Genomic DNA, 24,354 nt, shown 5'->3' on the forward strand with positions numbered 1-24,354 from the left:
AGCCATGTGTGGCTCTCTAAATTCCTCAGCACTACCGTGTTTCCCCGAAAATAAGACCTAACCGGAAAGTAAACCGTAGCATGATTTTTCAGGATGCTCGTAATATAAAATAAGCCCTAATATGTCTTTTGGAGCAAAAATTAATATAAGACCCAGTCTCATTTTTGGGGAAACACAGTAGGGCTTATTTTAGATTACCAGCATCGTGCAAGATCATACTAGGGCTTATTTTCAAGTTAGGTTTAATTTTCGGGGAAACACGGTAGCCATAAACAAATGTTCAGTAGCCACACATGGCTCATGGCTACCCTATAGCATGACACATGCGTTTCCATTACTGCAAAAAGCTCTGCTGGACAGCAGTATTTCAGAGCATGTTTCCAGGGCTCTGTGGCCTCTGGACTTGGACCCTGCTGTTCTCTGGATAACTCAATTTGGGGGACGGGGGAATCTTTTTCCTTTCAGTTCTAGTCACTAGGCCATAGATGCATTTCGACCAATTGCTTTTCAGGGGAGTATAAAGCTCCGATTGTTTGGATTTGGATGTGATTATCCCTCCTGTTAGCCACTGTGAGACATACAAGCCCACTCCCCTGCGAGAATCACGAGTGGCCACCAAAGTGTGGTGACAGCAGGAGTATGGTGCTGAGTGGACAAAAGAACAGGTGTCCAAGCAGCCACTTCCTCTTAGATTCTTCTACCAAAAACAAGGGTAGGTCAGAGTTGACTCCGTGTTGTAGCTGGGACCCAGCAGCTGCCTGCTAAGTCATCCTCAAGCTTCTTCAGTTCACATTTGGATGATCTGGCCCCAAGTTTCACATCCCATTTCTGTGCTGAACCCCAAACCCCTAACTCAGCACCTCTTACACATCACATGCTTCTAAGCCCCTCATGATCCACTGATTTTATTCCTATTGTGTGTCTTGAATTGGAGAGGGTAGCAAGCAGCCTTCAAAGCAGGTCAGATCTGGGTAGGCCTCCTGGTTGCCATGGGCAATTTACATAGTAATAGCCTTAGCTCACCCATATAAAGAGGCTGATAATTCTAGTTAACCTCCCTGGATTGAGCCAGACTACTTTCAGGTTTGCGTAGTTCCTGGCCACATACTAGTATCTTAATGGTGGTCTGCTTCCAGCCACCAGCCCCAGGTCTTACTGTATTAGACCCTCCAGGGAGTCTGGGCTCTACCATCTAGGTGAGACAGCTAGGCAAAGCACAGGACCCACTACTATGGCACACACCCCTTAGACCAGGAAAGAGGGAGGTGGGCCAACAACTCGCCCTGCCCTCCCAGTCCAGCTAGCCTTGTGAAAAATAGATCCCATGTCACTTCCCACAGCACACACGCAAAACCAGCTGCTGCAAAAAGCTTTATTGTTTCAATTTGGTCCAAGGCAGGGGAGGGCTCTGGGGTGGTTAGAAGGCTGCCTACTGGTTTTAGGGAGAGGCTCAGGCAAAAGCCTCATGTCAGGGGGATGCAGAGGGGCCTCTCAAAGGCCTCTGGGCTCCAAATGCTCCTAGTCGTGCTTGAGGGTGAGCCTTTCGAAAAGATACTCGCCAAGCCCCGCCTGGGAGCTATTCAGCCTGCGCAGGTTAGTCAGGTGGTCGCCCATCTTCTTGATGAGTTTCACCTCCTCGTCTAGGAAGTGGGTCTCCAGGAAGTCACAGAGCTGAGTGATAGAAGAGGAGAAAATGCTGCCACATGTAACAGTGTGACACATGGGGGAACGAGATTCAGAAGAAAACTTGCCCAAATGAGGCCACAGCTTAGAATAAGCTTCATTCCAAGGAGGGTTTTAGGATGGGTAGACCTGCATGAAGGGGGTACTTACATGGGGGTCTGCTGTGCCGGCGGAACCCATGGCATGCAGATCCAAAAGGGCCTGGTTCAGGTTCTTCTCCATGACCATGGCAGCTTCCATGGCATCCTGAGTTTTACCCCACTCATCATGGGAAGGCTTCTACACAGAAGACAGAGACAACTGAGAACTGGCCATATAACCCACAAAGGACTAAAACTATCTTTCCCAGCAGCTGCACGGGTAAAGGTCCTAGCCTAACAAACATCACCCCCAGTCTCCTACAACTACATGCCCAAGACCACGCTCTGGTCTTGGAAATGGCTGCGCCTCCATTTCTAGCCACAGAGGACTGAAAACCTCCCAGAAGCCCACTCGGTGCCTAAACCACTAGGGTCAAGGCACTTCGTTCCAAGAGACTCTTGGGAGATGTAGTTCGCTGCCCACACACTATTTACCTGCAGGTCCTGGAAGAGGGCGCGACCACCACGCTGGTTTTGCATCTTCAAGAGACGTTCCGCGCCCTCACGCTTCTCCTCGGCCAACTCGCGGAAGAAGTGGCTCACGCCCTCTAGAGCCACATCGTCACGGTCGAAATAGAAGCCCTGCGAGAAGAGATGGTTCCAATAGTTAGCGGGAGACGAGGCCAGAGGCGATATTCTGCCCTTTGACTACCCAACAGGACAAAGACGGCCAGCGCGTGCGCAGAGGGCCGGAGGTGCGCATTTGGGGGAAACTTAGGCCCAGGGCGTCCTGGGGACCCTCACCAGAGAGAGGTAGGTGTAGGAGGCCCGCAGATGCAAGTTGACCAGGCGGTTGACGGCGGCCTCCACCTCGGTGGAATAATTCTGACGAACTTGGGATTGGGAGCTCATGGTTGTTCCGCAATAGGAGTTAAGCTAAAAAAAAAAAAAGGTGTTAGCTGGTCTCGGAGGCCGAGGATGGCTGAGTTGGTTCCGAAGGATGAGACTGGAAAAGAGGTTGGAGGGTGGTCGGAGGCTGGAAGAAGGGGCGTCCCAGGGTCTGTTCCGTCCAAACACTGTTGAAGCAAGAGACAGATCTGGGGAACGCCGAGGGCACTGAGAGGCGGTGGCTAAGGCGCTGCTTTTATGGCAAGCGGGGCCCTGGAGGTGGGATGTTTAGAGAGAGCAATGGGCCAATCCACGGTGGTGAGAGGCGGGGCCTGGAGTCCATGGGTGACCAATCCAGACCGGATAGGAGTCCCAGACTCCCGCCCCCCGGTGGTGGGGGAAGTCACGCGCCTGTTGCTGAGGCTGTTGTGAAATAGGGAATTGGGGAATGGGGGATGGAAGGGTCTGGGGCTGATTCTGAGTAGTCAAGGGATTCTCAGGCGGGAGGGGGGGTTGTCTCTCTGGTAGGTGGAAGATTAATGGGGACGCTGGGCCTGCTTTGCAGTGGAGCCACAACAAGCAGTCCTGGAAAATGGTGATCCTGGGGTGTCTCAGGAAAGTAGGTTGGATTCTGGGGTTGTCTCTGAGAGCATGAACTTTTCTGGAGCCTTAGGGGTTCCTGGGAGGTGCAGAGGCCTCCAGATTACTGGGGTTTTCTCTGGGAGATGAGGGGGCCCCAGATCATTGGGAAGTTGGGAAGACGGTGAGATCATATTTCTGGGAACCTTGGGGACCTCTCTGGGAAATGGGTTGGAGGGGAGCCCTCGGGTTTGCTCAAAAGTGGGGGCGTTTCTGTAGCCTTAACGTTCACAATGGAGGTCCGTATTTTTCTGAAAACTTCCTGGGGGAGGTCTTTAGGCCCTTCAGATGATCTGCAAGATTAAAAGGGCAGTTGTTCCAGAGCCTTGGGGTTCACCCCCCAAGAGTGGGGGAGAGGAATGTTTTCTGGAAGTCTACTAGGGGCTTTTTTTTTTTTTTTTAAGGTATGGAATCTACAAGAGCCCTTGAGTGTCTGGGACCTTTGGAATACCCTTGGGCCTATTTCAGGGGCTCAGTTTTTCTGGGAGCTGAGATGGGGAGGGGTGAAATGACACTCAAGCTTTGGGGTTTCTCTGAGGCTGCGTTTCCTGGGGACTGTTTTGAAGGCCTCCAGATACTTTGGGAATTCTCTTTGGCTGTGAACCAGTCTCTCCGGAGTTGTCCCTGTCTTGCCTGACATGTGCTCCTTCTGGGTCACAAAGAGAAGCCCTTGGATCCTGGGGAAATGAAGATATGGGGACCCGTGGACAGGGTGTCTGTCTCCAACCAAAGTACATTTTTACAGTGTGCCAGGTCCAGGCTGGGCTCTGGGAGGCAAAGCTGGCCCAAATGAGGACAGCCTTCAAAGCGTACCCTGTTGTGGGGGGAAAGGACAGGAACTTGACCCTATTCAAGTGCCCTAATGGAGGCAGCCAGTGAGTTGGGGTGTCGGGTTGGGGGGTAGAGGTCAGGGCCTGCTTTGCAGTGGAGCCACAACAAGCAGCCCACGCAGGGTGCGTCCTGACCAGGCAGATGTGGGGCCAGGCTGGTGTCTGGGGTCCTCAAGGGGTATCTGGGCCAGTTGCCAAGAGAGCTGCTGTGCTGAGTCATGCTGAACTCAGCACAGGAAGGGGCTCAGGCAGAAGGGTGGGGTGTGGCCACTCACTGACCTCATCTCCTCCAGTAGACTGCAGTCTGGCTGAGACCCTGGGAACTAGGCCTGGCTGGCTTAAACCCAACTCTGGCCCCCTCCCCCAAAGTGCCTCCTCGCTTGTGCTTTGTCTTTAAGTCTTACTGTCTTTTCAGTTCCCTTGATGTTTTCCCTGGGCTGCTGCCTGTGGATATACTTTCCCCTCTGGACAGTGACTCAGTCTCCCCTCTGCTTTCTTATCTGGCTGTCATCTCTCCCCAGACTTGTCTCTGGGGCAAATCCATGGGGGAGGAGCAGTTGCCCCAGGCAGTCACAATGGGACCTGAGTTACTCATTCACCAGATTTCAAACCTCAACCTAAAGACCTTTGGCCTTCTGCTGGCCCCGCCTGTGGAGAGGTGGACTGTGGAGAGGTGGCTTCGAAAGTGCTCACAGGTACAGGGAGAGGAAAGGGTGAGACAGACGATCTGAAGGACAGATAGAGATGGGGTTGGGAGATCCTGAGATAACGGGAAAAGAGAAAAGACCCGGATAGAGGACAGAGCTTCAGAGAGACTAGGATAGAGACAGAGACCCAGAGAGGGACAGAGAGAAAGGGGAAAGACCCAGAGGGGGCCAGGCACCTAGAAAGAGAGACAAGACCTAGAGAAAAGGGACAACAAACTCTGTGTGACTCTCCAAGATCTCATTCTAATCCCCTTCTCTGATTCCTCTTAAGTGTCTAAAGCTGCTAGGCCTTTCCAGAACTCAGCATCTTGGGAGGCAGGGGGGGCCTGCCCCTTAGAAGGCCCCACCCAGTTACTGGGCCAGACCCCAGAGCTCCTCCTCCAGCCCCTCCCCCACAGCATGTCAGTCTCCAGCCATGTCCCCCAGCACAGGTTCTGGCCTGGTCATCTCCCTTGGACCCTCTTGTCCCAGCCTCCTCACCACCAGTAGCTTCCCCCATAGGGCTCCAGAGCCCACCCCTGCTTTCCCATTCTTCACCTCAGTAAACTGCAATTTCCCATATGGTGGGAGCATGGTCTGCACCCTGGCCCTGTTCTCTGCCCCACCTCCCCTCCAGCCCCTGGCTCCAGTACAACACCCTAGGTTGTGACACGTGATCTCGTCACCTCCATTCCCCTCAGGGCTGCAAGATCCTGGAGGGCAGGAGTGGGACCTAACTCATCACTAACCCAGAGGGCACCAGGCATCCTCAGAAAAAAGGTGTCAGCACATGAAGCCTGGTCTCTTGTGACAGCCAGGGTGTGGGCCCAGTGACTCAGACTCTGAAGTGTGGCCCAAAAGGTTTATTGCACCCCCCTCCAGACCACTCCTCCCTATCCCACCCCCAATAATTACAAAAGTAAGAAAAATGCCCTTGGCCCCCCAATCCCCACCCCTCCCAGAAAAAAGCCATAATTTATGCAGAAAAGACATAGTCCAAGGCAGCTGGTGTCCTCAGCCCATCTTCTTCCAGATGGTGAGTGAGGCAGTGAGTACTCCAGCCACAAAGATGGTCACTGTCTGCCACGTGGGTGTCCCAAAGTAGGAAAGGAGGCCGTCCTGGGGACAGGGACATCAGTCACTTCAGCAATTCAGCCATGGACCAGTACATGAGGAATAGGGAGGGTCAGAGGGTATGAGTAGCAAGAGACTGAGACTAATGGGTACTAAAGAGTTGGAATCAAAGGGTTATCAAAAAACTCGACGGATTCCATAGGAAGTGGAGGCACCAGGGAAGGCAGAAGGTACTAGTCGGGTCAGGGTCATTGGGAGGTCAGAGGTCACCAGTAGGTCAGAGGTCACAGAGAGGTCAGCAAGTACCAGATGAATCGGGTTGATCAGACATGTAAGGAAATGTATTACAGACCACATCTGATGATCCGAAAATGGGGAGGGGGCGCACCACTGGTGGGCTCAGGAAGGCCCAGGGGACCCAGAGGAGTACAGGAGGGAGTTAGGGGCCTCACCCAACCACCCTGGTCCTGGATCCAGCCCAGCAGCCGCTCTCGAAGGAAGTCCAGTGTCCAGCCCATGATGGTCTTTATCAGCTCGGGCACTTTGGTGCACAGGGCCTGTGGGGAGTGGGGTAGGCCTTAGGGACTAAGCCTTGTCCCCACTGCCTTTGGATAGTGGCCCCAAACCTCCTTTCTCAACTCTTTGCCTCCCCACCCGCCCACTCTGCATTCTCTTCCAGTCATAATGAGTTTCATACATTGTAAACTGGATCTTGTCATTGTCAACTGACAAACTTTCCATGGCTCCCCAGTACCCCTGGGATAAAGACCAAAAGGCATATAGCTTGGCCCACAGGCCTTGTGTGGAGGCTCTGACTTAATAGCAATCCAATTTATGGCTTTTTTTCTGTGCCTCATTGACCTTCCTTTATATCTTCATTCACACCAAACCTGTCTCTGCCCTTAGGACCTTTGCACATGCTGATTCTTCAGCCTAAACTGGCCTCAACCAAACGAATTTCTATTCATCCCTTAAAGTTCAGGTCTAATGTCACTTCCCCAGAGAGGGCTCTTCTGACCTTCAGACCTGGTGTGACCCGACATCCCCCAAAGCCATGACCTGCCCACCAACTCCATGAACTTCCCTTTCCCACCCTTTATTGGCTGCTTCTCCCTTCCTGCTGTCCCCATCTCCATGTGCAGCCCCACCATCACCCTGACTGCTGTTCCCCTCACCTGCAATATTCAACCCCCAACATTCAGCTCAATCTTGTAAACCCATCAAGAAATCTACTTCCCATCTCCACTGCTACCACCCGAGTCCAGGTTAGTCATCGTTTGCAGGGACTATTATAGGTGCCCCCTCACCAGCTTCTTAGCTTTTGCCCTTGTGCCCCATAATCCCTTTTTCTACTCACAATGGCCAGAACAATTTGTTGGGCTTCCCCACTGCCCATATTTTATCATAAGAATCTTCAGAGAGAAAAGTTAAAAGAATTTCAGTTAACAGCCATATACCTGCAACCTAGATTCTACAATTAACATTTTGCTAGACTTGCTAGAATAATCTTTCAAATTCATAAATCAGGTCACCTCAATTTCCTGTTTAAAACCAGCCAATCACTCCCATCTCACCCACAGTAAAGCTAAAGTCTTTACAGTAGCCCACAAGACCCCTCCAATCTTCCCTCATCTCCCACCCTTTCCCTCTCCTGTGGGGGAAATGAGGGCATCCTCATTGCCCTCGACACACCAGGCCTGGTCCTACCCCAGGGCCTTTGCACTTGCTGTGCCTGCTACCAGATGCCTTTCTCCCCAGTCCTCATATATCACTGCGTCTGTCTTTCCAGCTTTGGCTTTAATGTCTCCTCCTCTTAAAAGCCTTTCCTAATAACTTTACACAATCACATCACCTTAGCTTAGTTCTCAGCACTCGTCATTCGATGTGAGCTCCATGAGAGTGGGAACCTAGCCAGCTGTTTGGTGCTGCATCCTGGGTGTCAAGCATAGGCCAGGCACACAGTAGGCCCAATAAATGTATGTTGAATGAGTAAATGAATAAAGTAGCAGAAAAGTGGCCCATAGCTGTCTCTCTCCATTCCCTCTGTGCTGGCACAGGGGTTGATCTCACGACTCCCAAGTCCCAGTAGGTCTAAGGGGAGTCTCCCTGGGCTCACTGCCCTGCAGCTGCCCACCTTGAGCACCAGTTTGCAGGCAAAGTAGAAAAGGGCGACAACCCGGCCCCAATTGAAGTTGCCATCGGAAAACATTTCAGACGCCACTCGGAAAAAGACCTCGCGGGGGGAGTCTGTGTCCACAGCTGCAATCATCCTGCAGGAAAAGAGGAAAGCCAGTGCTGGGGAGGAAGGATCAGGTAGGGTGTGGAAACTCTGGTATCCACCCCATAGCAAAGATAAGGAAACTGAGGCCCAAGCCACACTGAAATGAAAGGCAAGAGGCCAATATGGGGGAAAGGGACAAGATGGACATTTAAGAAAGTGGAGAAAATGACTCCCTGAAGGAGAGTTTCAAGATCCTGGAGGAGGTGGAGGCTGGGAGTAGACAGTGCTGAGTTGAGTGGTGAGGCCCTGGACCCCTGAAGGAAATGGGGGCTATAAGCCCCAACACCATACTTTAGGGGAAGATGAGGTTGGGAGCTGAGACTCCTGCGTGATGAGGAGTAAGGGGACCAATGGACCAGTGGCTGGACTCTTGGGTCCCAGGGGCCACACCTCTGCAGCTCGATGTTACTATCCAGTTCATCTCCGATGCGCTTGAGACAATCGCTCAGCTTCTTGGTGGATGCATCTTGGGGCAACCTGGGCTCCAAAGCCAGCTCGGGTGTCTCTCCCCCCATTCGCCCTGCTCGATCCTGGATGAAACTAGAGTGGGAATGGAGGGGTGGGGTGCAGAATCAGAATGAGGCATCACTCCTCAAATCTGCTCCACAATAATCAGACCTCAAACTCACCCCTGAAGTAAAAGGGCCCCTGTCTTCATGATCTGCTCAGAGCTGGTGGGCCCTAGAGGAGAAAGGAGGGAAGAGGTGCCTGGACTCTTGGGCCCTAGGACTCCCGGGAAACTGGGGTGGTTCATGATCCCTGAGGGACAATGCTAGGGGGCCCTGGATTTCTGAGTCCCTGTTAGATGAAGTGACTGGGGACCCGGACAACTGAGTCCCTAATGGAGAAAGAGGCGGGGAGCTTAGGCCTGTATCACATTCTTCCATAAAGGAGACTGAGGGAACACTTAAAGCATCCTGGCCTGAGGGGGCAGAGGGGAGACCCGCCCCTCCCACCAGGAAGTGGTGCCGGCGACAAGCCCGGGCTTGCCCGGGGGCTTGGATTCTGGGGTCTGCAGCTTCTCGGGGGTCCCAGAGCGCCAGGCAGGAAGGGATCGGGGGGCGAGGGCCAGAGAGCCGGGGAATCTCGGGGAAGGAGGACGCTGGAGGCTGGCAGCGCCCGATCAGGGACTTTCTGACCCGAAGTGCTTGGAGATCGCACGGCCCCAGACCGGCAGGCGAGATCGTGGGGCCAGCCGGCAAGGGACTCGCCCTCCTCCCGCCCGTCTGCCTCCCGCCTCACCCCCGTCTCTGGGTTGCTCCCCGGACCCGTCCATCACCGCCGCTCCCGCCGCCGCCTCTCGCCGGGTCTACCCCGGCGGCTGCAGCACGCCCCGGGTCACGTGAGCGTTCCGCGGAGGATGCGTCATCTCACGTGACCGCCCCGCAAAATGGCCGCCGCGTGCAGCTGCCCCGCAGGGCTATCCAGTCACACAACCATACCTGCCTCGCTTGCTTGGGAAGGCTCGATCCCCATCACGTAAGTATCCAATCAGCACTTCCCTTTATGAACTGGTCGCGCCGCCATTCCACCAGCCACCCATTCAATCGCAGCTATAACTTTTTTTTCAATGTACGATTTATCATATATAAGAATGGTCTAGCTATAACTTTCATTCATTCATTCTTGCAATACTTTCAGAAGTTTCAGGTGGGCCTTGAGACCTCCCAGGGCAGAAGAAACCTCGAGTGCGCATCAGAGAGGAACAGCAGAAGCCAAAAATAGCATTCATTGAGGCAGGACGTTTCCAGTGACTACAGCCTGTAAGTGTGTATGCGTGTTTGTGTGAGAATAAAAGGAATCTGAAGTTCAAAAAAGTGGCAAAACTAATACGTGGTGATAGATTGGCAGGGTATGTTCAGGATGGAGACCCAAAAGAGGCTCCCACGGTGCCTGAAATGTGTTGATCTGGGTGGTGATTACTTGGGTATACACGTTTTAAGAATTCATTGAACTGTACACATAAGATGTGTACTTTATGAAAATTATTATATCTCCTTTTTAAAAAATAAGAAAAAAGAACTCAGATTAGAAAAATAGTCTGGGGTCAGGTAATCAAGAGAAGGGATCAATGTCCTAAAGGCAATTGAAGATTATAGGTGTCCCAGTCCATCAGCCTAACATCACCAGGAACTTACTTAGTCTGATAAAGTCAAGTTTATTGACTCACTGCAGTGATGGAGCCCACACAACAGAGAAAGCACAGAACATCTTGACAAACAAGGAAAGAGTTGTAGAATTTGGAGGAAGGGTGGAGTTTAGGTGACAACTAAACGATAGGTTTAAAGCAAAGTGGGGCAATATCAAATATGAACTGTGAATAAGAACCAGGGTCCTATATCCTTGGAAACTACAAGATGAATGTAGACGTGGAGTGTTGGGTCCAGAAACCCTTTGAATCTCTGTACTTGGGTTGGAAATCAAGGTTGCTACTCTGTATCAAATAATTAGATCCTATAGGCAAGAGTGGGATGTTTCATGTTTACCGATGGAATTTCCAACACTATGATTTTAGAAAACAAAGTTTCTCCTTAAGAAAGCATGTCCTTGGGAGAAATGGTGTTTCCTATGGACTCTGAAGCTGGCTTTATCTGTGGTTATTTGTAGCCCTCCCTCTACCTCTGTTACAGAGAAGGAAAGAAAGGGTTTTTAATGCAGCCACAGACCTCTAAACCGTACCGCTGTTGAGTAGAGGGGAAAAGACTTTTTAGATAATTCTGAAGTCAAAATTGTTTAAATAATGAAGATGCTATATTGGAACTGTGAAGCCCATCTCCAACATGGGCCCCAGTGATTCTCACTTCCAGGTATTCATACCTCTCCCATACTGAATAGGACTGACTAAGGTGACCAATTGTGGAAATGACAAAGTGTAACTTCCAAGGTTAGGTCATAAAAGTCAGTGCAGCTTCTGTCTTGCTCTCTCTGGAATCCCTTTAGAGGAAGCAGCCACCATGTTGTAAGGACACTCAAGTAGTCGTCCTCTGAAGAAACCCACATGTTGCAGAACCAAGCAAGTCCTTCAGCCTTATGAATGAGCCACGTTGGAAGCACATGCTCCAGCCCCAGTCAAGCCTTCAGGTGACAGATGTCCCCACCAACAATCTGATGGCACCCTCATGAGAGATCCTAAGCCAGAACCACCCAGCTAAGCCACTCATGGATTTCCAATCCTCGGAAATTGTGTGAGATAATAAATGTTTATTGTTGCTTTAAGCTGCTAAGTTTGGGGGCAATTTGTTACACAGCAATAGATAACTAATACACCTAGGATAATTATGGCATATGTACACATGAGGAAATCAGAGCCCAGAGAGGGAGATAGACTTGCCAAAGTTGTACACTTCTCTGGGTGCTCGAGGTCTCCAGCTTGACAGCTGTGGCATTTGAACATGGCTTTCTTACTCAGCCCCATTCACAGGCCTCAGCCTCCTGTCCCTCCCCTGCAGCCCATCCTCTACATGGACTTAGAAAGATCTTGCTAGACTCAGAGCTGACCCTAGCCCTGCCTTGCTCAGTGCCCTCCTATGGCTCACTGGTAATAATAAATCTCTCTTACCCATTATCATAAGTAGAGTGTGCTCTTTATTGTATATTCAAAGAGAAAAGAGATAAAATGGTATTTTGACTTTTCTAACAAAGAAAAATACAGTGTACAGATATTTTAAAGTTATAGGTGTCCCTTGCAAGATGTAAGTTATAGGTGGTGGAATCTGGATTTGGTTTAGCTGGGTCCTCTGCTCCACATGCTCTAACAAGGCTATAAAAACAGTGTGTGGCCTGGGTTCTGGTCTCATTTGAAGGTTCAACTGGGGAAGGATGCATTTCTAAGCACACTTATGTAGTTGTTGGGAAGATTCAGTTCCTTGAGAGATGTTGGAATGATGGCCTCAGCTCCTTGCTGGCTGTTGGCCACAGACTATCCTTAGTTCTTTGCTATGGGACCTCTTCACAGGGCAGCTCACAACCTGGCAGCTGGCTTCATCAAAGTGAGCAAGCAGGACTGAAGTCACAGTCTGTTATAACGTAGTCTTGGAAGGGACATACCATCACTTTTGCCATTAGCAGCAGGTCACTAGATCCAGCACACTCAACAGGAGAGTACAAAAGGATGTGAATACCAGGAGACGAAAGTCACTGAGAGCCATTTTAGAAACTGATTACCACGCCAGGTAAGGAAGCACCCTTTGCACACTGAGGAAGGGCAACAAAAGAGATCAATAACTGATGTTGTGGACACTAAGTTATTCAGGGGCAGAGGGCCCTGGTGGCTGACCTAGGAAAGTTTCTGGGGTAGAGGACAATGGGTAGGATTTAGGGGTTCCAGTTCTGCTTAGACTTCTTAAAAATGAATCCATCTTTCACATTGTAAAACTTCTGATACCTGTTTATCTGGTTAGGTATTGCCGTGTAGGAAATCAGCCTACAACTGAAACAACAATCGTTTTATTGGCTTAAAACAACAATCATTTTATTATATTCCATAGGCCTGTGGGTAATGACATTGGGAAAAATTTAGTTGGGGTCCAATTGGGACCTGATCGAACATCTATTTTCTTGGAGCCTCATGACTTTCCATATGGTTTCTTTGTGTGGGCTAGTTTGGGCTTCCTCACAGCTTGGTGGCTTCAGGGCAGCTGAACTCCTTGCATGATGGCTGAAGATTTCAGGAGTATTTTAGCTAACAAGGAATTGCACTGCCTTTCCTGACCTAACCTCAGAAGTTATGCAGCATCACTTCTAGTGTGTTACAAGGGCTACAAGTGAGTCACGAGCCCACTCAGTTTCAAAGAAAGGGGAACTAGACCCTACATCTTAATGGGGGAAATGAGAGGAGACAGGAGATCTCTTTGGAAAATATAAGGTGGCACACCAATTCAGCTGCTTTAGCAAAGGCTAATATAACAGTGGCTTGCTTAAGCAACAAAGAAGTTTATTTCCCTTTCATGTAGCAGTCCAAGAATATGCAATCCCAAGATATATTAACAGTGAGTAAAGTTCCACAGTGTTCGTTAATTTTATGTGTCCAGATATTTGGCCTAACATTATTCTGGGTATTTCTGGGAGGGTGTTTTCCGTCCAGATTAACGTTTTTGTTTTATTTTTTGCCCCACCCCCACCCCCTCGACTTTTTTTTTTTTTTTTTTTTTTTTTTTAAAGCCATTGTTTCTCAGTCTAGTTGTAGGACACAGCTCCCTGGCCAATGGTGGTATTATGAGCCTTGCGCTCCACCCGGCTGAGGCAGTCGGTCGCCCGTCGTTGGTCGGCCGCTCACGATGGCTGCCGGCTACTCACGCCAAATGCCGGCCACATGCTGGCTGCCAGCCGCTCACGGTAGCACACACATCAGCACACAGCAGCCTATGGCAGCTCACAGCAGCCTGTGGCAGCTCACAGCAGCCTGTGGCACACACGCAGCTCACGGCAGCTCATGCCGACCTCCGACTGCTCACCGCAGCCCAGGTCCAGGGAGAGCTGTTGTTCACAATCTTAGCTGTAGAGGGTGCAGTTCACTGGCCCATGTGGGAATCGAACCGGTGGCCTTTGGTGTTAGGAGCATGGTGCTCCAACTGCCTGAGCCACCAGACTGGCCCCAGATTAACATTTAAATCAACAGACAGTAAAGCAGATTGCTTTCCCAAATGTGGGTGGGCCTCATCCAATCAGTTGAAGGCCTAAATAGAACAAAAATGCTGACTCTCCTCCAAGAAAGAAAGAATTCTTCATGCCTTACTGCCTGAGAACTAGGATGTAGTTCTCTCTAGGATGTAGTTCTTGAAGAACTAGCTTTCTTCCTGCCCTAGACTCCACTGAAACATAGGTTGTTCCGAAGCTGTTGGCCTTCAGACAAGAACGACACCATCAGCTTTCCTGATACTCAGGCTTTTGGACTTGAACTGGAACTAAACATCAGCTCTCGAATCTCCAGTTTGCCAACCTACCCTGCAGATCTTGGGGCATGTCTACCTCCATAATCACATCTTTCTTCTCTCATAGCTGTGGCTCCACCATCCACAACACATGGCTTCTATCTCATAGTATAGGATAGTCCCACCACTGCCCAACACATCTTCACTCTAGTAGCAGGGAGAGGTTGAAAGGGAGGCCATGCTCTTTGCCTTTGAAGGCCATAACTCAGAAAATACACACCCCATTGGCCAGAAGCTATTTTCATGGCAAGAAACTAGTTGCAAGGGAGCCTGAGAGATGTAGTCTTTAGCTGTGCAGCAATATGTCCAGTGAAACTCCCCTATCGTAAGTTATTAATGATCATTAAGGGGACATCTAGCCATTTCTGCCACACAATGAAAAGATTGAAACCCAGCAAACAAAGGGCTGAAACCAATGTGGTGATAGCTGAATGATGTGCAATGAAACTTAGAATACCAAACAACAGAAACTCATTTGATTGATGTCCACTCTTTGTATTCTGAAATTTCTACCAAACTGCTTACGTGCTCAAAGAGAGAGTAGTGTCGTAAACCCACTGTACCCATTTTTATCTTCTGGACCTGGTGGAATTGAACTTCTTGGAGTGGATTGTTGAGGTCATGTGACTAGTTTTGCCCAAGAAATTATAAGAGGTTATGTATGTCATTTCTGTGTCAGATCACTCACATATTGGTATAAGAGCTGCCAGGGTATTCTTTCCTTGGCCACAGTTGACTGGCAGGACTTCAGACTGTAGTAACTGTGTTAGCCTGGGTCCCAGACATATACAGACCAGAACCCTCAGCCAATATATAACATGAGTGAGAAAAAGACCTTGTTATGCTGAGATTTGGGGTTGTTTCTTACTGCAGCATAACCTAACTATATTCACTATAGAAAATATGAAAGTTAGATCTTGCCTAGAGCACAAAGTTCACCCTAATTGGCTGACGAAGCACTTACATATAGCCCTCCTCCAAATGCTTGTGATTTGGATGGAAAGAACCTTAGCCCTGCTACACAGAGGCTAAGGCTTAGCCATGACCCAGGCTTAGCCAATAAGGCCACTGACACACTTATGAAAGCAAATACCTCCTTTCCTGTTGAAATGACTCTCTACACCTTAATGGAGGCCTGGAGCTTCTGGAGGTCAATATGGAAAAGGCCCGATCTCACACTGAAAGGCCATCAGCTAACATTTACTGAGAACCTACTGTGTGCTAGGGGCTCTTCACATAACATCCCATTTAATCCTCACCAGAAGGTGGTTAGTACTATATCTCTCCTTTACTGATGAGGAGACAAAGTTAGGGACACCTCCTACCCACACACTATTCCCTGCCCAAGGTCACACAGGCAAATTGTGCATCTGCCTGTAGGTGCAGGAGCTTATGGGAAATGTGGTCCTGACCCCGCCTTCCTCCCCACCTCCTTCCACCAGATTTATTCTCTAGTGATACCTTTGATGGTGGGCTCTCACTAGCTCCCACCAAACCTCCACGGACAAGGTCTCTGTGGAAACCATGTCTTTATTTATTCAAAGCATACATCAGCATTTGTCTTGGGGAAAGGTGACGCCAATGGCCTTCCTCACCTCCTCAAGGATGTCAGCCAGGAGCTCACTTTCTGCCAGGGGAATCACAGGACTTTCCTTCAGACCTGGGGGAAAGTGCAGTTAGGGAACCCTCGTACTCACACCCAAGACACCAAAAGAACTATAATTCCCAGAATCCCATGAGGCACAGTAATACATTCAGGCAAATTGTGCCCCAGGGTATCTTGGGAGATGTAGTTCTACACAGCTGCTTAAGTGGCTGATGGGTGGGAAGGAGTCCATCCACCTCCCTTACCAGGCTTGCGCTGCCACCCCCCACCCCACTATTCTCCACATCCTTACCCTTTCTCAGGCACTCTCGGACATGCCTGGCCTCATAACTCATGCCTGCTCCATTTGTAAAATTGAACTCCTTGCTTGGGGCTGGGGGCAGCGGGAACTCCTTATGCTCCCCCTTCACCACCAACTCTGTTGGGCACCAGCAGGGGTCGAGGATCTGGGGGAGGATAAAAGGTGGCACTATTACCTTCACCAACAGGGTTGCTGGGGGCTCCTGCCCGTTGATGCTCAGGGGGCTCCCACTCTCACCTGGTGACTAAGAGTTGGCTGCCCTCCATCCTCAGGGAGGCTTTGGCCCCCACCCCCATCCCTGGTTGCTGGCGATTTGTTCCTTACCAATACAGTTGTCACACAAGAAGTCTGTTTATTCTACTCCTTGGGGGCAAATCCCTCTCTAAACTGATGCTTGGGGCTTATCTTCCCATCTGTATGAATCCCCTTTTTGAGGAGACTTAAGACAATCCACCAGCAGCTTCTTCCAGTAGGAGACTTTTTTTTTTTTTTTTAGCCCCAGTACCCTGGGAAGCCTAAATTATTCCCATACTCTGGTCTAGGCCAAAATGGAAATATAGAGATGCAGCCAGGGTAAGGTCCACATTCTTCTGCTAAGAGTAGGATTTCTTTCTAGCAGTGGCCCCAGGAAGCCCACTGAAGCTATTCTTATGTGATTCCCATATCCTATCTTGGAAGCAATTCCAAAGGTCACCACTGCCCTCTAAGCATAGTTGATAAGAACTGGTTTCTCCTTAGACCTAAGGATTTTTGACAGACCAATAGGCTCACCCTCAGGAAGGAGCCCAGAGGTCCAAACCTCATTCCATGGCCTGGTGGTTGAGGATGGATTCCTTAACAACAGTGTGGAAAAAGGCTGGTTCAGCCCATATCCAGCTACAACAGCCATAGCTGACACTCTCCTGTTACTAAGGGCCACAGTTCCCAGTCCTTGGGCCCGTCCCAGCGTGGCCAGTGGTACCGCACCTGTGCCATGCCCTTGGTACCGCTCACAAAGGCCGTGTTGGAGAGCTGGGCAGTGATGCTGCAGGTGAAGCTGCCATGGACCCCTCCTGGGTACTGGAGTAGCACGGTGACTGTGTCATCCACACCTGGGAGGGAACACAGGACGGGCAAGCCTAGCCACAAATCCGGCCTGTGGAACCTCAGAAAGAGACCTTGTCTCTAATACCACAATGAAAAAGAATGAAGCACTGAGCCATGCTATGACATGGATAAACCCTGAAAACACTTATGCTAAGCGAAAGAAGCTAGACACAAAAGATCACATATTGCAGGATTCCATTTGTGTGAAATGTCTAATATTTGGCAAATCCATAGAGTCAGAAAGTAAATTAGTGGTTGCTTAGGGCTTGGGGCTTTGGGAGAATTGGGTGCGATTTTTTGTTTGTGTTGTTTTTTCAGTAATGAAAATATTCTAAAATTGACTATGGTGTTAAATGCACAACTGTGTGAATACACTAAAGCCATGGAATTACATACTTGGAAATGAATAAATTACATGGTGTGTGAATTGTAGTTCAGTAAATTGTTACTAATATAAATAAATAAATAAATGCTAAAACAAAATTAGAGATTTCTCTTTAAATTAAAAAATTAAAGAGACCTCTCTGACCTTTAGTTTCCTCCTCTGTAAATACCTGTTGTATAGGTAGGTGTATGAGAATCCATTTCCTCATCTCTAAAATGGGGATAATAATAGAACATGCCTTATAAGGGTGGTTATAAATATTACATTAAATGATGTAAAATGCACAAAGCACTCAGGGATCTGTTTAGATCACAATAAGTGATAGATGAGTGTTAATTAAAAATTAAATACAGCATGTAAAGTACTAGCCTGGTTCTGGGACACACCAGGCATGCAGTGGATGGAGGAACCTACTGACCGAGTTTCTCAGTTTCCTCATTTGTAAAATGGGACAATGGTAATATGTCTACCTCAGGGAGATACCTGTAATAACCCTAATGCACAGGAAGCATTTAATAAGTGGGATCTGTTGTTAGAGCTACTATTTAGCCTAGAAATCGGCCAGATATTAGACTGAGACAGCTTTTCTAAAGTGCGATCTTCACCCCAGCTATGTTTTTCCTGGCTATTTATTGCCTTCTGTGGTACTGTTTGCAAAGATGGCTGCAGGAAACCTCATTTATCAATGAGTATCCCTTTGCAATATGACTTTGTAGCTCCTTCCATCCAGAGGTATAGTCTATTTTGGCCATCTCTGAAATCTGAGCTGGCTTTGGGCCATGGAACAGTAGCAAATACATTGGGGCCTGCCTTGTTTTTGCTGCATCCAGAACTCTGAGACCATGATGTGAATGAGCCCGAGCTAGCCAGCTGGAGAGGTGACGTGCAGGAGAATCAAGTCTCCCCAGACAATAGCCAACACCCATAAGACATAAGTGAGGCCATCCTAGACCATCCAGCTGCAGTGGCATAGCCAGCTGATGGCTGCTGCGTGGGTAAGACCAGCAGAAGAACCACCCAAGCTGAGCCCCACCCAAATTGCCAATCCACAAAATCACAAGTGAATGCGCAATCATTATCTGAGGTTGATAAATTCTGAGTTAGTTTGTTATGCAGCAAAGGCTAACTGAGACAACTTCAAAGAATAATAATTGTTTATATTTATTAACTACTTAATTTGCCTCAACAGTTACTTCGTTAAGTCCTTATAACAACCCTATTATTAACATTTTACCAGTAACTAAGACTCAGAAAGGTTGAGTCTCTTGGCTAAGATTGCACAGCAAAGTCCCAGGACAAAGCCCCACACTCTCAACTTGGAACCTCTTTGATTTCCTGCAGGAAGTTCCTCCAGCTGTCTAACCTGATTCCTATAGGCAAGGAGACTTATTCCCAGCTCAGTGTATCCAGTTAGAGAAGATCACTCTTATCACCATCATACAGTCCATAATAGACTGTACCTGTTTCATGGCGCCTTCCCACGGCTAAAATCTTCTCTGGCTTCTGCCCACCAAAGACCATGGAGATGAACTGGATGCAGTAGATGCCAATATCCAGCAGGCCACCGCCAGCCTGGGCCCAGTCCACAGCCCGTGGTACGTGGGTGAGGTTCTTCCCAAATTCTGCCCGAGCCACCCAAAGGTCCCCCAGCGTTCCCTGGGCCAGAGCAGACCTCAGAGCCTCTACAGCAGGAAAGAATCGAGTCCAGATGGCCTGCAGACCACAGAGGGAAGAAAGCAGGTCAAAGAAAGGGAAGGAAAGTGTCAAGACTCAGGAGTTAACCACCCAGGTCTTCCCCCTTCTTGGGCCCATACTTGAGAGGGTACCTGCTGCTCCCCAGTCTAACAAAAACCCTCTCCCTTCTTTCCATAGCCCATCAGTCTCCAAGCTGTGTCCTGCCCCTGACTCTCTGCCCTCTCCTCTCCTTTCCACACCCACGTCCCTGACTCTGGCCTTGTCCTTTCTTATCTATACCATTACCCCAGCCTCCCAATTTTATGGGCTGAATTGTGTCCCCACCAAATTCATGCTGAGGTCCTAACCCTCCAGTACCTCCCGATACGAGTGTATTTGGAGATGGGGATTATAAAGAGGTAATAGTTAAAATGAGGTCATTAGGGTGGCCCTAACCCAATAGGATTAGTGTCCTTGTAAGAAGAGGAAATTAGGACACAAACCTGCACAGAGGGAAGACCATGTGAAGGCAAAGGGAGAAGATGGCCATCTACAAGCCAAGGGGAGAGGCCTCAGGAGAAACCAACCTTGCTGACGCCTTGATCTCAGACTTCTAGCCTCCAGAAGTGTAAGATGATAAATCTCTGTTGTCTAAGCCACCCATTCTGTGCTGGTGTTTGTTATGTCAGACCTAGCAAACTATTACATCCAGCCTCTCCCCTCTAGTCCACCTCCCGCATGGCCCCAGAGGGCTCTTTGCTTCTCCGAGAGCTCACCCAGTCACAGCCTGCCCAATCCCCTTGTATGGCTTCCCAATGCCTAATATCAGCTTCCATATTTTGAGCATGTGTTATGGACAAGACACTGTGTGCAAGCTCTGCATAATGAACCCTTCCCACATCCCTGCCAGGTAGCTATCATTATATCCATTTCATAGATGAGAAAACTGAGGCTCATTGGAGTCAAATTATTTGCCCAAGATCACAGAGCTAGGAACTGAAAAGTGGAGTCTAGAGTCCTCTAAAGCCAGAAGTCTTGACCTGTCCAAGATCAAGTTCATACTAAATACATGAAATCTGCCCGTTCTTGCTTTCTTTAAGTCTTAACCCTGCTTTCCCCTTCTGGCATATTTACCTGTGCAATTTACTTTTCCTTTAAGGCTTGGGTCAGTCCCTACCTGCAGAAAAACTTTGACTGTTCCCTAGACTGGGTGGGGCCTCTATGCTCTGTCAACTGTCCACAAAAGTCCATGCAACTGAGTATTAGGATCGCCCATTTCTGTGACTATAGCAGACCTTGAGCTCCTTGAAAACGGAGCCTGTCATACATTATGAGTCCCCAGTTCCTAGGGTTGGATCTGGTACAAAGTAGGTGGCAATAAAAAGGAAGAAGCAATAAACTCACAGAATGTTGGCATTAACAAGGTACAGGGAGAACCACAAGTCACTGAGTAACCGTATTAGAGCTTAACTATCTACTTCTTGGGCACGTGGACTTTGCGGACAGGGAAGCTCAGCAATATTGGGCATAGGACAGCGAGATAGGACAGCGAGATAGGACACGGTGAAGTGAAAGGCAGCTATTGCAACTCCTGGCAGAACCTACAGCAAGGTATTTAAGAATCATAATACTCCTTAACATGAAAATAGCTTCTAGGGGCCACTTGGTGGCACTATCTACTGCCCTTTGGCGACCATGTTAATTATTGGCAATCTGCAAGATGTCAAAGGCTCCTTTAGATAGCCAAGTTTGATAAGGGCCAAAATAAAGCCTGCTTGACATGGAGGGTTGGTAGGGGCTTCCTTGGTCCTCCCGACCTCTATCCCTGGAAATCCACCCAAACTAAGCCCACTGCCATTCTCTGCCACTTTCACTACTAGCATCTTTTTCTGGTGGCCACGTTTGCTGAGCCAAAAGCAGTGGCTCCCACCCATGAATGATGTTGCTAGTAGATTCCATGGCATAGCTCAACTCCATCCTGATAAACGCACCAACCTCAGTTCATTTTGTGGTCATCTTAACTGTTGGCAAATCCTTCCCTTGTGTTCCTCCGAAAAATGTCTACTGGCCACCGTTTTTTAGGAATGGCAACAAGCGCTACATTGGATATTGGAAGGAATACTCCAGCCTCACCTCCATAAGGAAGAGGTCTCGGGATCGGGCCTCGGCGACCATTTCGTGCACTTCCGCAGCGGTCACCCCCATGGGTTTCTCGCACAGGACAGCCTTGCCCGCTGCCAGGCATAGCAACACCGCGGCCTTGTGCTGGGGGTGCTGGGTACCAATGTAGGCCACCTCTAGTGTGGGAAGAAGGAGGTCAAGAGATCAGAAGCCGTGCCCATCCCAGACCTCTGGGCCCCGCCTCCAGCATCCCAGGAACCAGGCTCCCAGCAACCAGGGACCAAGTCCTACCACAGAGGTCAAACCCTAGTCTCCCATGAGGAAGGAGCTAATCATTCTCCATCATCACTCTTTTCTCAGGTCATTTTTAGCCCTCCGAAATTACATTAAATCGTTTAATCGCCACAACACTACCAAGAGGGAGATACTATTATTTTGCCCGTTTTACAAATAAGAAAATTGACAAGGGCAAGCAGAAGAGGAAAATGCCAATTCGGGCAGCCAGACTCCAGAGCCAGGCTCTTGTCCAAGTACATGGCCTGCCTCTCCATCCAGTCCACTCTGGAACACAGAAGCCCGGGCCACAGGACACATTTAAAGCCCCAACCGGCTCCCTGAGAAATTCAAGCCCGCTTTCACCGCGGAGGCCTGGCTCCTAAACGCAATTTCACACCAGATAGCTAATCACAGACCAAACCCGTTCCTACAGCTCCACCTCCCAGCCCGAGGTCATTCCAGAAGCCCAACCCCATGGAAATTGCACCTCCTAAGGAGCACCTGGAAGCAGCGCCCCGGTGGCCCCTGTGGCCCTCGTCACTCACCCACATTTGGGTCCTTGGCCAGCTCCTCATAGGACCCGTAGGCCTTGGGAATGTCGTGTTTCCGTGCAAACTCCTTCGCCCGGCTTAGGTCTCGGGCTGCTACTGCCACCACCTGGAGGGGCCCCGGGGTCAGACTTGAGGGGCTGAGGCAGGCACGGGAGACAGGTAGATAGGAGGAAGGTGACGGAGAAGGCACCAGGATAAGCAGAAATTACATCCCCTAAGACAGGGGAGGGAAAAAGGTCCTAGGGGAGGAGGTGACCGGAGGCTGGACATTTGGGTCTTGGGAAAGAGATCTGGGGCAAGCAATTATTACATCCCTTACTATCTAAATTTCTTCTCTTCACAGAACAGTACCTTCCCAAACCTTAGGGAACTCGTGTTTATACGATGGAAGAGGAGAAAGGAGTGAGTAGGGAATTAGAGGTTGTTTCAATGCCTTGGGAACTCGGAAGTCTGGAACCCTAACTCCCTCGTCCCTCAGACCCAGGAGTCCCAGCCCCCCGCCTGCTCTTCCCCAGGATTCCGGAGGGAGGGCGGACCTGGTGCTCGGAGGGAGGCAGTGTTCGTAGCACCGTCGTGAAGTCGCTGGAGATAAGGCCGACTGACACGATGCCCCAGCGAAGCGCCATCCCCGAAACGCAGAGTTCCAAAGCCCGGCTACTTTCCCTTCGGTGAGGAATTAAAGCCGGGATGCTTGGCCAATCCGGGGGCGTGGTCCTTTCTCCGCCCCCATTGACCTTACGCTGCTTCTCATTGGCCACCGTGCCCCTCAGTCCCAGAAACACTTTCGCCCCCTCTGGACTCTTCTAACCACGTGACATAAGGGGAAAGGTTTTCTTTTCTTAACTTCGACCCTCGGCGTCTTCTGTTCCATTTCATCCTTCTCCCCATTCTTTTGCTCAGGAAGCCGCGCACCTTTAGGAATTGTCCAGAAAGAGGATAGTAGTAGCAAAGGTAATTACTAATGTTAATAGAACTCGCTATGGCCCAGTCCCCCAGCTCCACGCTTTCCTTTCTTCATCCCTAATTTCTCTGCATGGACCTGTGCACGAGCTTCTATTTCCCCCCATTTGCAGAGAAAGAAACAGACGCAACGAGCCTTGGTCGTTTTTTTTCGAGGTCTCACTGCCAGGATATGAAGACCTGCAAATTGGCTGCCTCCAAAGACCACAGTTTTTGAAACCAGACTGTAATGCTTCTGGAGAACCCTGGAGCCAGGCTGGCATGTTCCAAACGCCTCCTGGCCACTTCTTGGCTGTATCGCTTCGCATCAGGGGTTTCCATCTCTGAGCCTCACTTGTCTGTTCTGGAAAATGGATGTCAGCATCTACTCACAGAGTTAAGAGGATTAGCTGAGCTCCGGGGTCTAGTATGTGAAATATAGTAAATGATTACTCTAAGTCAAAAGGCAAAGTGCTGACTAACTTCACCCACTGTAAATTAATCCATTTCTCTTCCCTTGTAGACATTTAATTACGACCTGAATTTCCCATGGGGACTCACAAGTTCCAAGCTCACACAAACTGCTGAATAAAAATATTAATGGGTTGCACTGAGTACACAATATCACTACTGTGAAGAAAAAGGAAAAAACAAAGAATTTAAAATGTAGATGCTCCTGGATATTTACTGTTCACAGAAAGACCTGTACACAAATGTTCATAGCAGCTTTATCTATAATAGCGCAAAGCTGAAACAATCTGAATATCCTTTAAGCAGCCAGTGGATAAACAAACTGGTATATAGATAGAATGAAATACTACTCAGCAATAAGAAGGAATGAACAATTGATGCAAGCAACAAACTGAAAGGATCTCAAGGGTATTATGCTGAATAAAAAAAAACCAATTTCAAAGGGTGGCATAGTGTATGATTCCATTTGTATCACATTCTCGAAGTGGCAAAGTTATAGTGATGGAGAACAGACCAGCCACTGCTGGTTAGAGTTTGGGGGAGGGTGCAGTTATTTAGGGGGTAACACAAGGGAGTGTCTTTCTGGGGATGAAACTGTTCTGTATCCTGATTATGGCAATGAATATGCAAATCTTTACATTTGATAAAATTTCTTAGAAGTACTGATGAAACCCCAATGAGGTCTGGAACTAATGAAATAATGTAGCAATATCAATCCCTGGTTTCAGCAATGTACCATAAGATATCATCACTGGGGAAAAGCTGGTTGTAGGATACAAAGGAACTGTTCTATTTTTTCAACTTCTTAAATTATTTCAGAATAAAAAGTTGTAATTCAAAATTGTTGGCAGTG

At 49.1% G+C, this 24,354-nt stretch overlaps 3 protein-coding genes and 1 long non-coding RNA gene across 5 annotated transcripts; 1 reads left to right on the plus strand and 3 right to left on the minus strand.

The window, feature by feature from the left end:
- Positions 1-1,358: 1,358 nt before the first annotated feature.
- On the minus strand, positions 1,359-2,893 carry FTL (ferritin light chain). The gene is made up of 4 exons (XM_019741593.2): positions 2,568-2,893; positions 2,259-2,405; positions 1,834-1,962; positions 1,359-1,671 (listed from the first exon to the last, which is right to left on the minus strand). Exons 1-4 carry the CDS (start codon positions 2,673-2,675, stop codon positions 1,519-1,521), a joined length of 537 nt encoding a protein of 178 aa, XP_019597152.2. The 5' UTR covers positions 2,676-2,893; the 3' UTR covers positions 1,359-1,518.
- A 2,761-nt stretch (positions 2,894-5,654) lies between these two features.
- On the minus strand, positions 5,655-9,516 carry BAX (BCL2 associated X, apoptosis regulator). 2 transcript variants are annotated; one of them, XM_019741591.2, is made up of 6 exons: positions 9,404-9,516; positions 8,791-8,842; positions 8,552-8,701; positions 8,015-8,150; positions 6,333-6,437; positions 5,655-5,925 (listed from the first exon to the last, which is right to left on the minus strand). In XM_019741591.2, exons 1-6 carry the CDS (start codon positions 9,435-9,437, stop codon positions 5,821-5,823), a joined length of 582 nt encoding a protein of 193 aa, XP_019597150.1. In that variant the 5' UTR covers positions 9,438-9,516; the 3' UTR covers positions 5,655-5,820. The 2 variants fall into 2 exon arrangements, with proteins under 2 accessions (XP_019597150.1, XP_019597151.1); XM_019741592.2 differs by lacking the exon at positions 8,791-8,842 and having other exon boundaries at positions 5,748-5,925; positions 9,404-9,503.
- On the plus strand, positions 9,510-11,377 carry LOC109452569 (uncharacterized). The gene is made up of 3 exons (XR_002138157.2): positions 9,510-9,640; positions 9,803-9,924; positions 11,102-11,377. It is a non-coding gene; the product is annotated as an uncharacterized LOC109452569 (long non-coding RNA).
- A 4,226-nt stretch (positions 11,378-15,603) lies between these two features.
- On the minus strand, positions 15,604-22,784 carry DHDH (dihydrodiol dehydrogenase). The gene is made up of 7 exons (XM_019741589.2): positions 22,628-22,784; positions 22,086-22,197; positions 21,277-21,440; positions 18,930-19,182; positions 16,965-17,089; positions 15,990-16,143; positions 15,604-15,751 (listed from the first exon to the last, which is right to left on the minus strand). The coding sequence occupies exons 1-7, from the start codon at positions 22,715-22,717 to the stop codon at positions 15,642-15,644; spliced, it is 1,008 nt and encodes a 335-aa protein (XP_019597148.2). The 5' UTR covers positions 22,718-22,784; the 3' UTR covers positions 15,604-15,641.
- Positions 22,785-24,354: the final 1,570 nt, after the last annotated feature.

Source organism: Rhinolophus sinicus, linkage group LG11 (assembly GCF_036562045.2).
Source record: "Rhinolophus sinicus isolate RSC01 linkage group LG11, ASM3656204v1, whole genome shotgun sequence".
Taxonomy (NCBI): domain Eukaryota; kingdom Metazoa; phylum Chordata; class Mammalia; order Chiroptera; family Rhinolophidae; genus Rhinolophus; species Rhinolophus sinicus.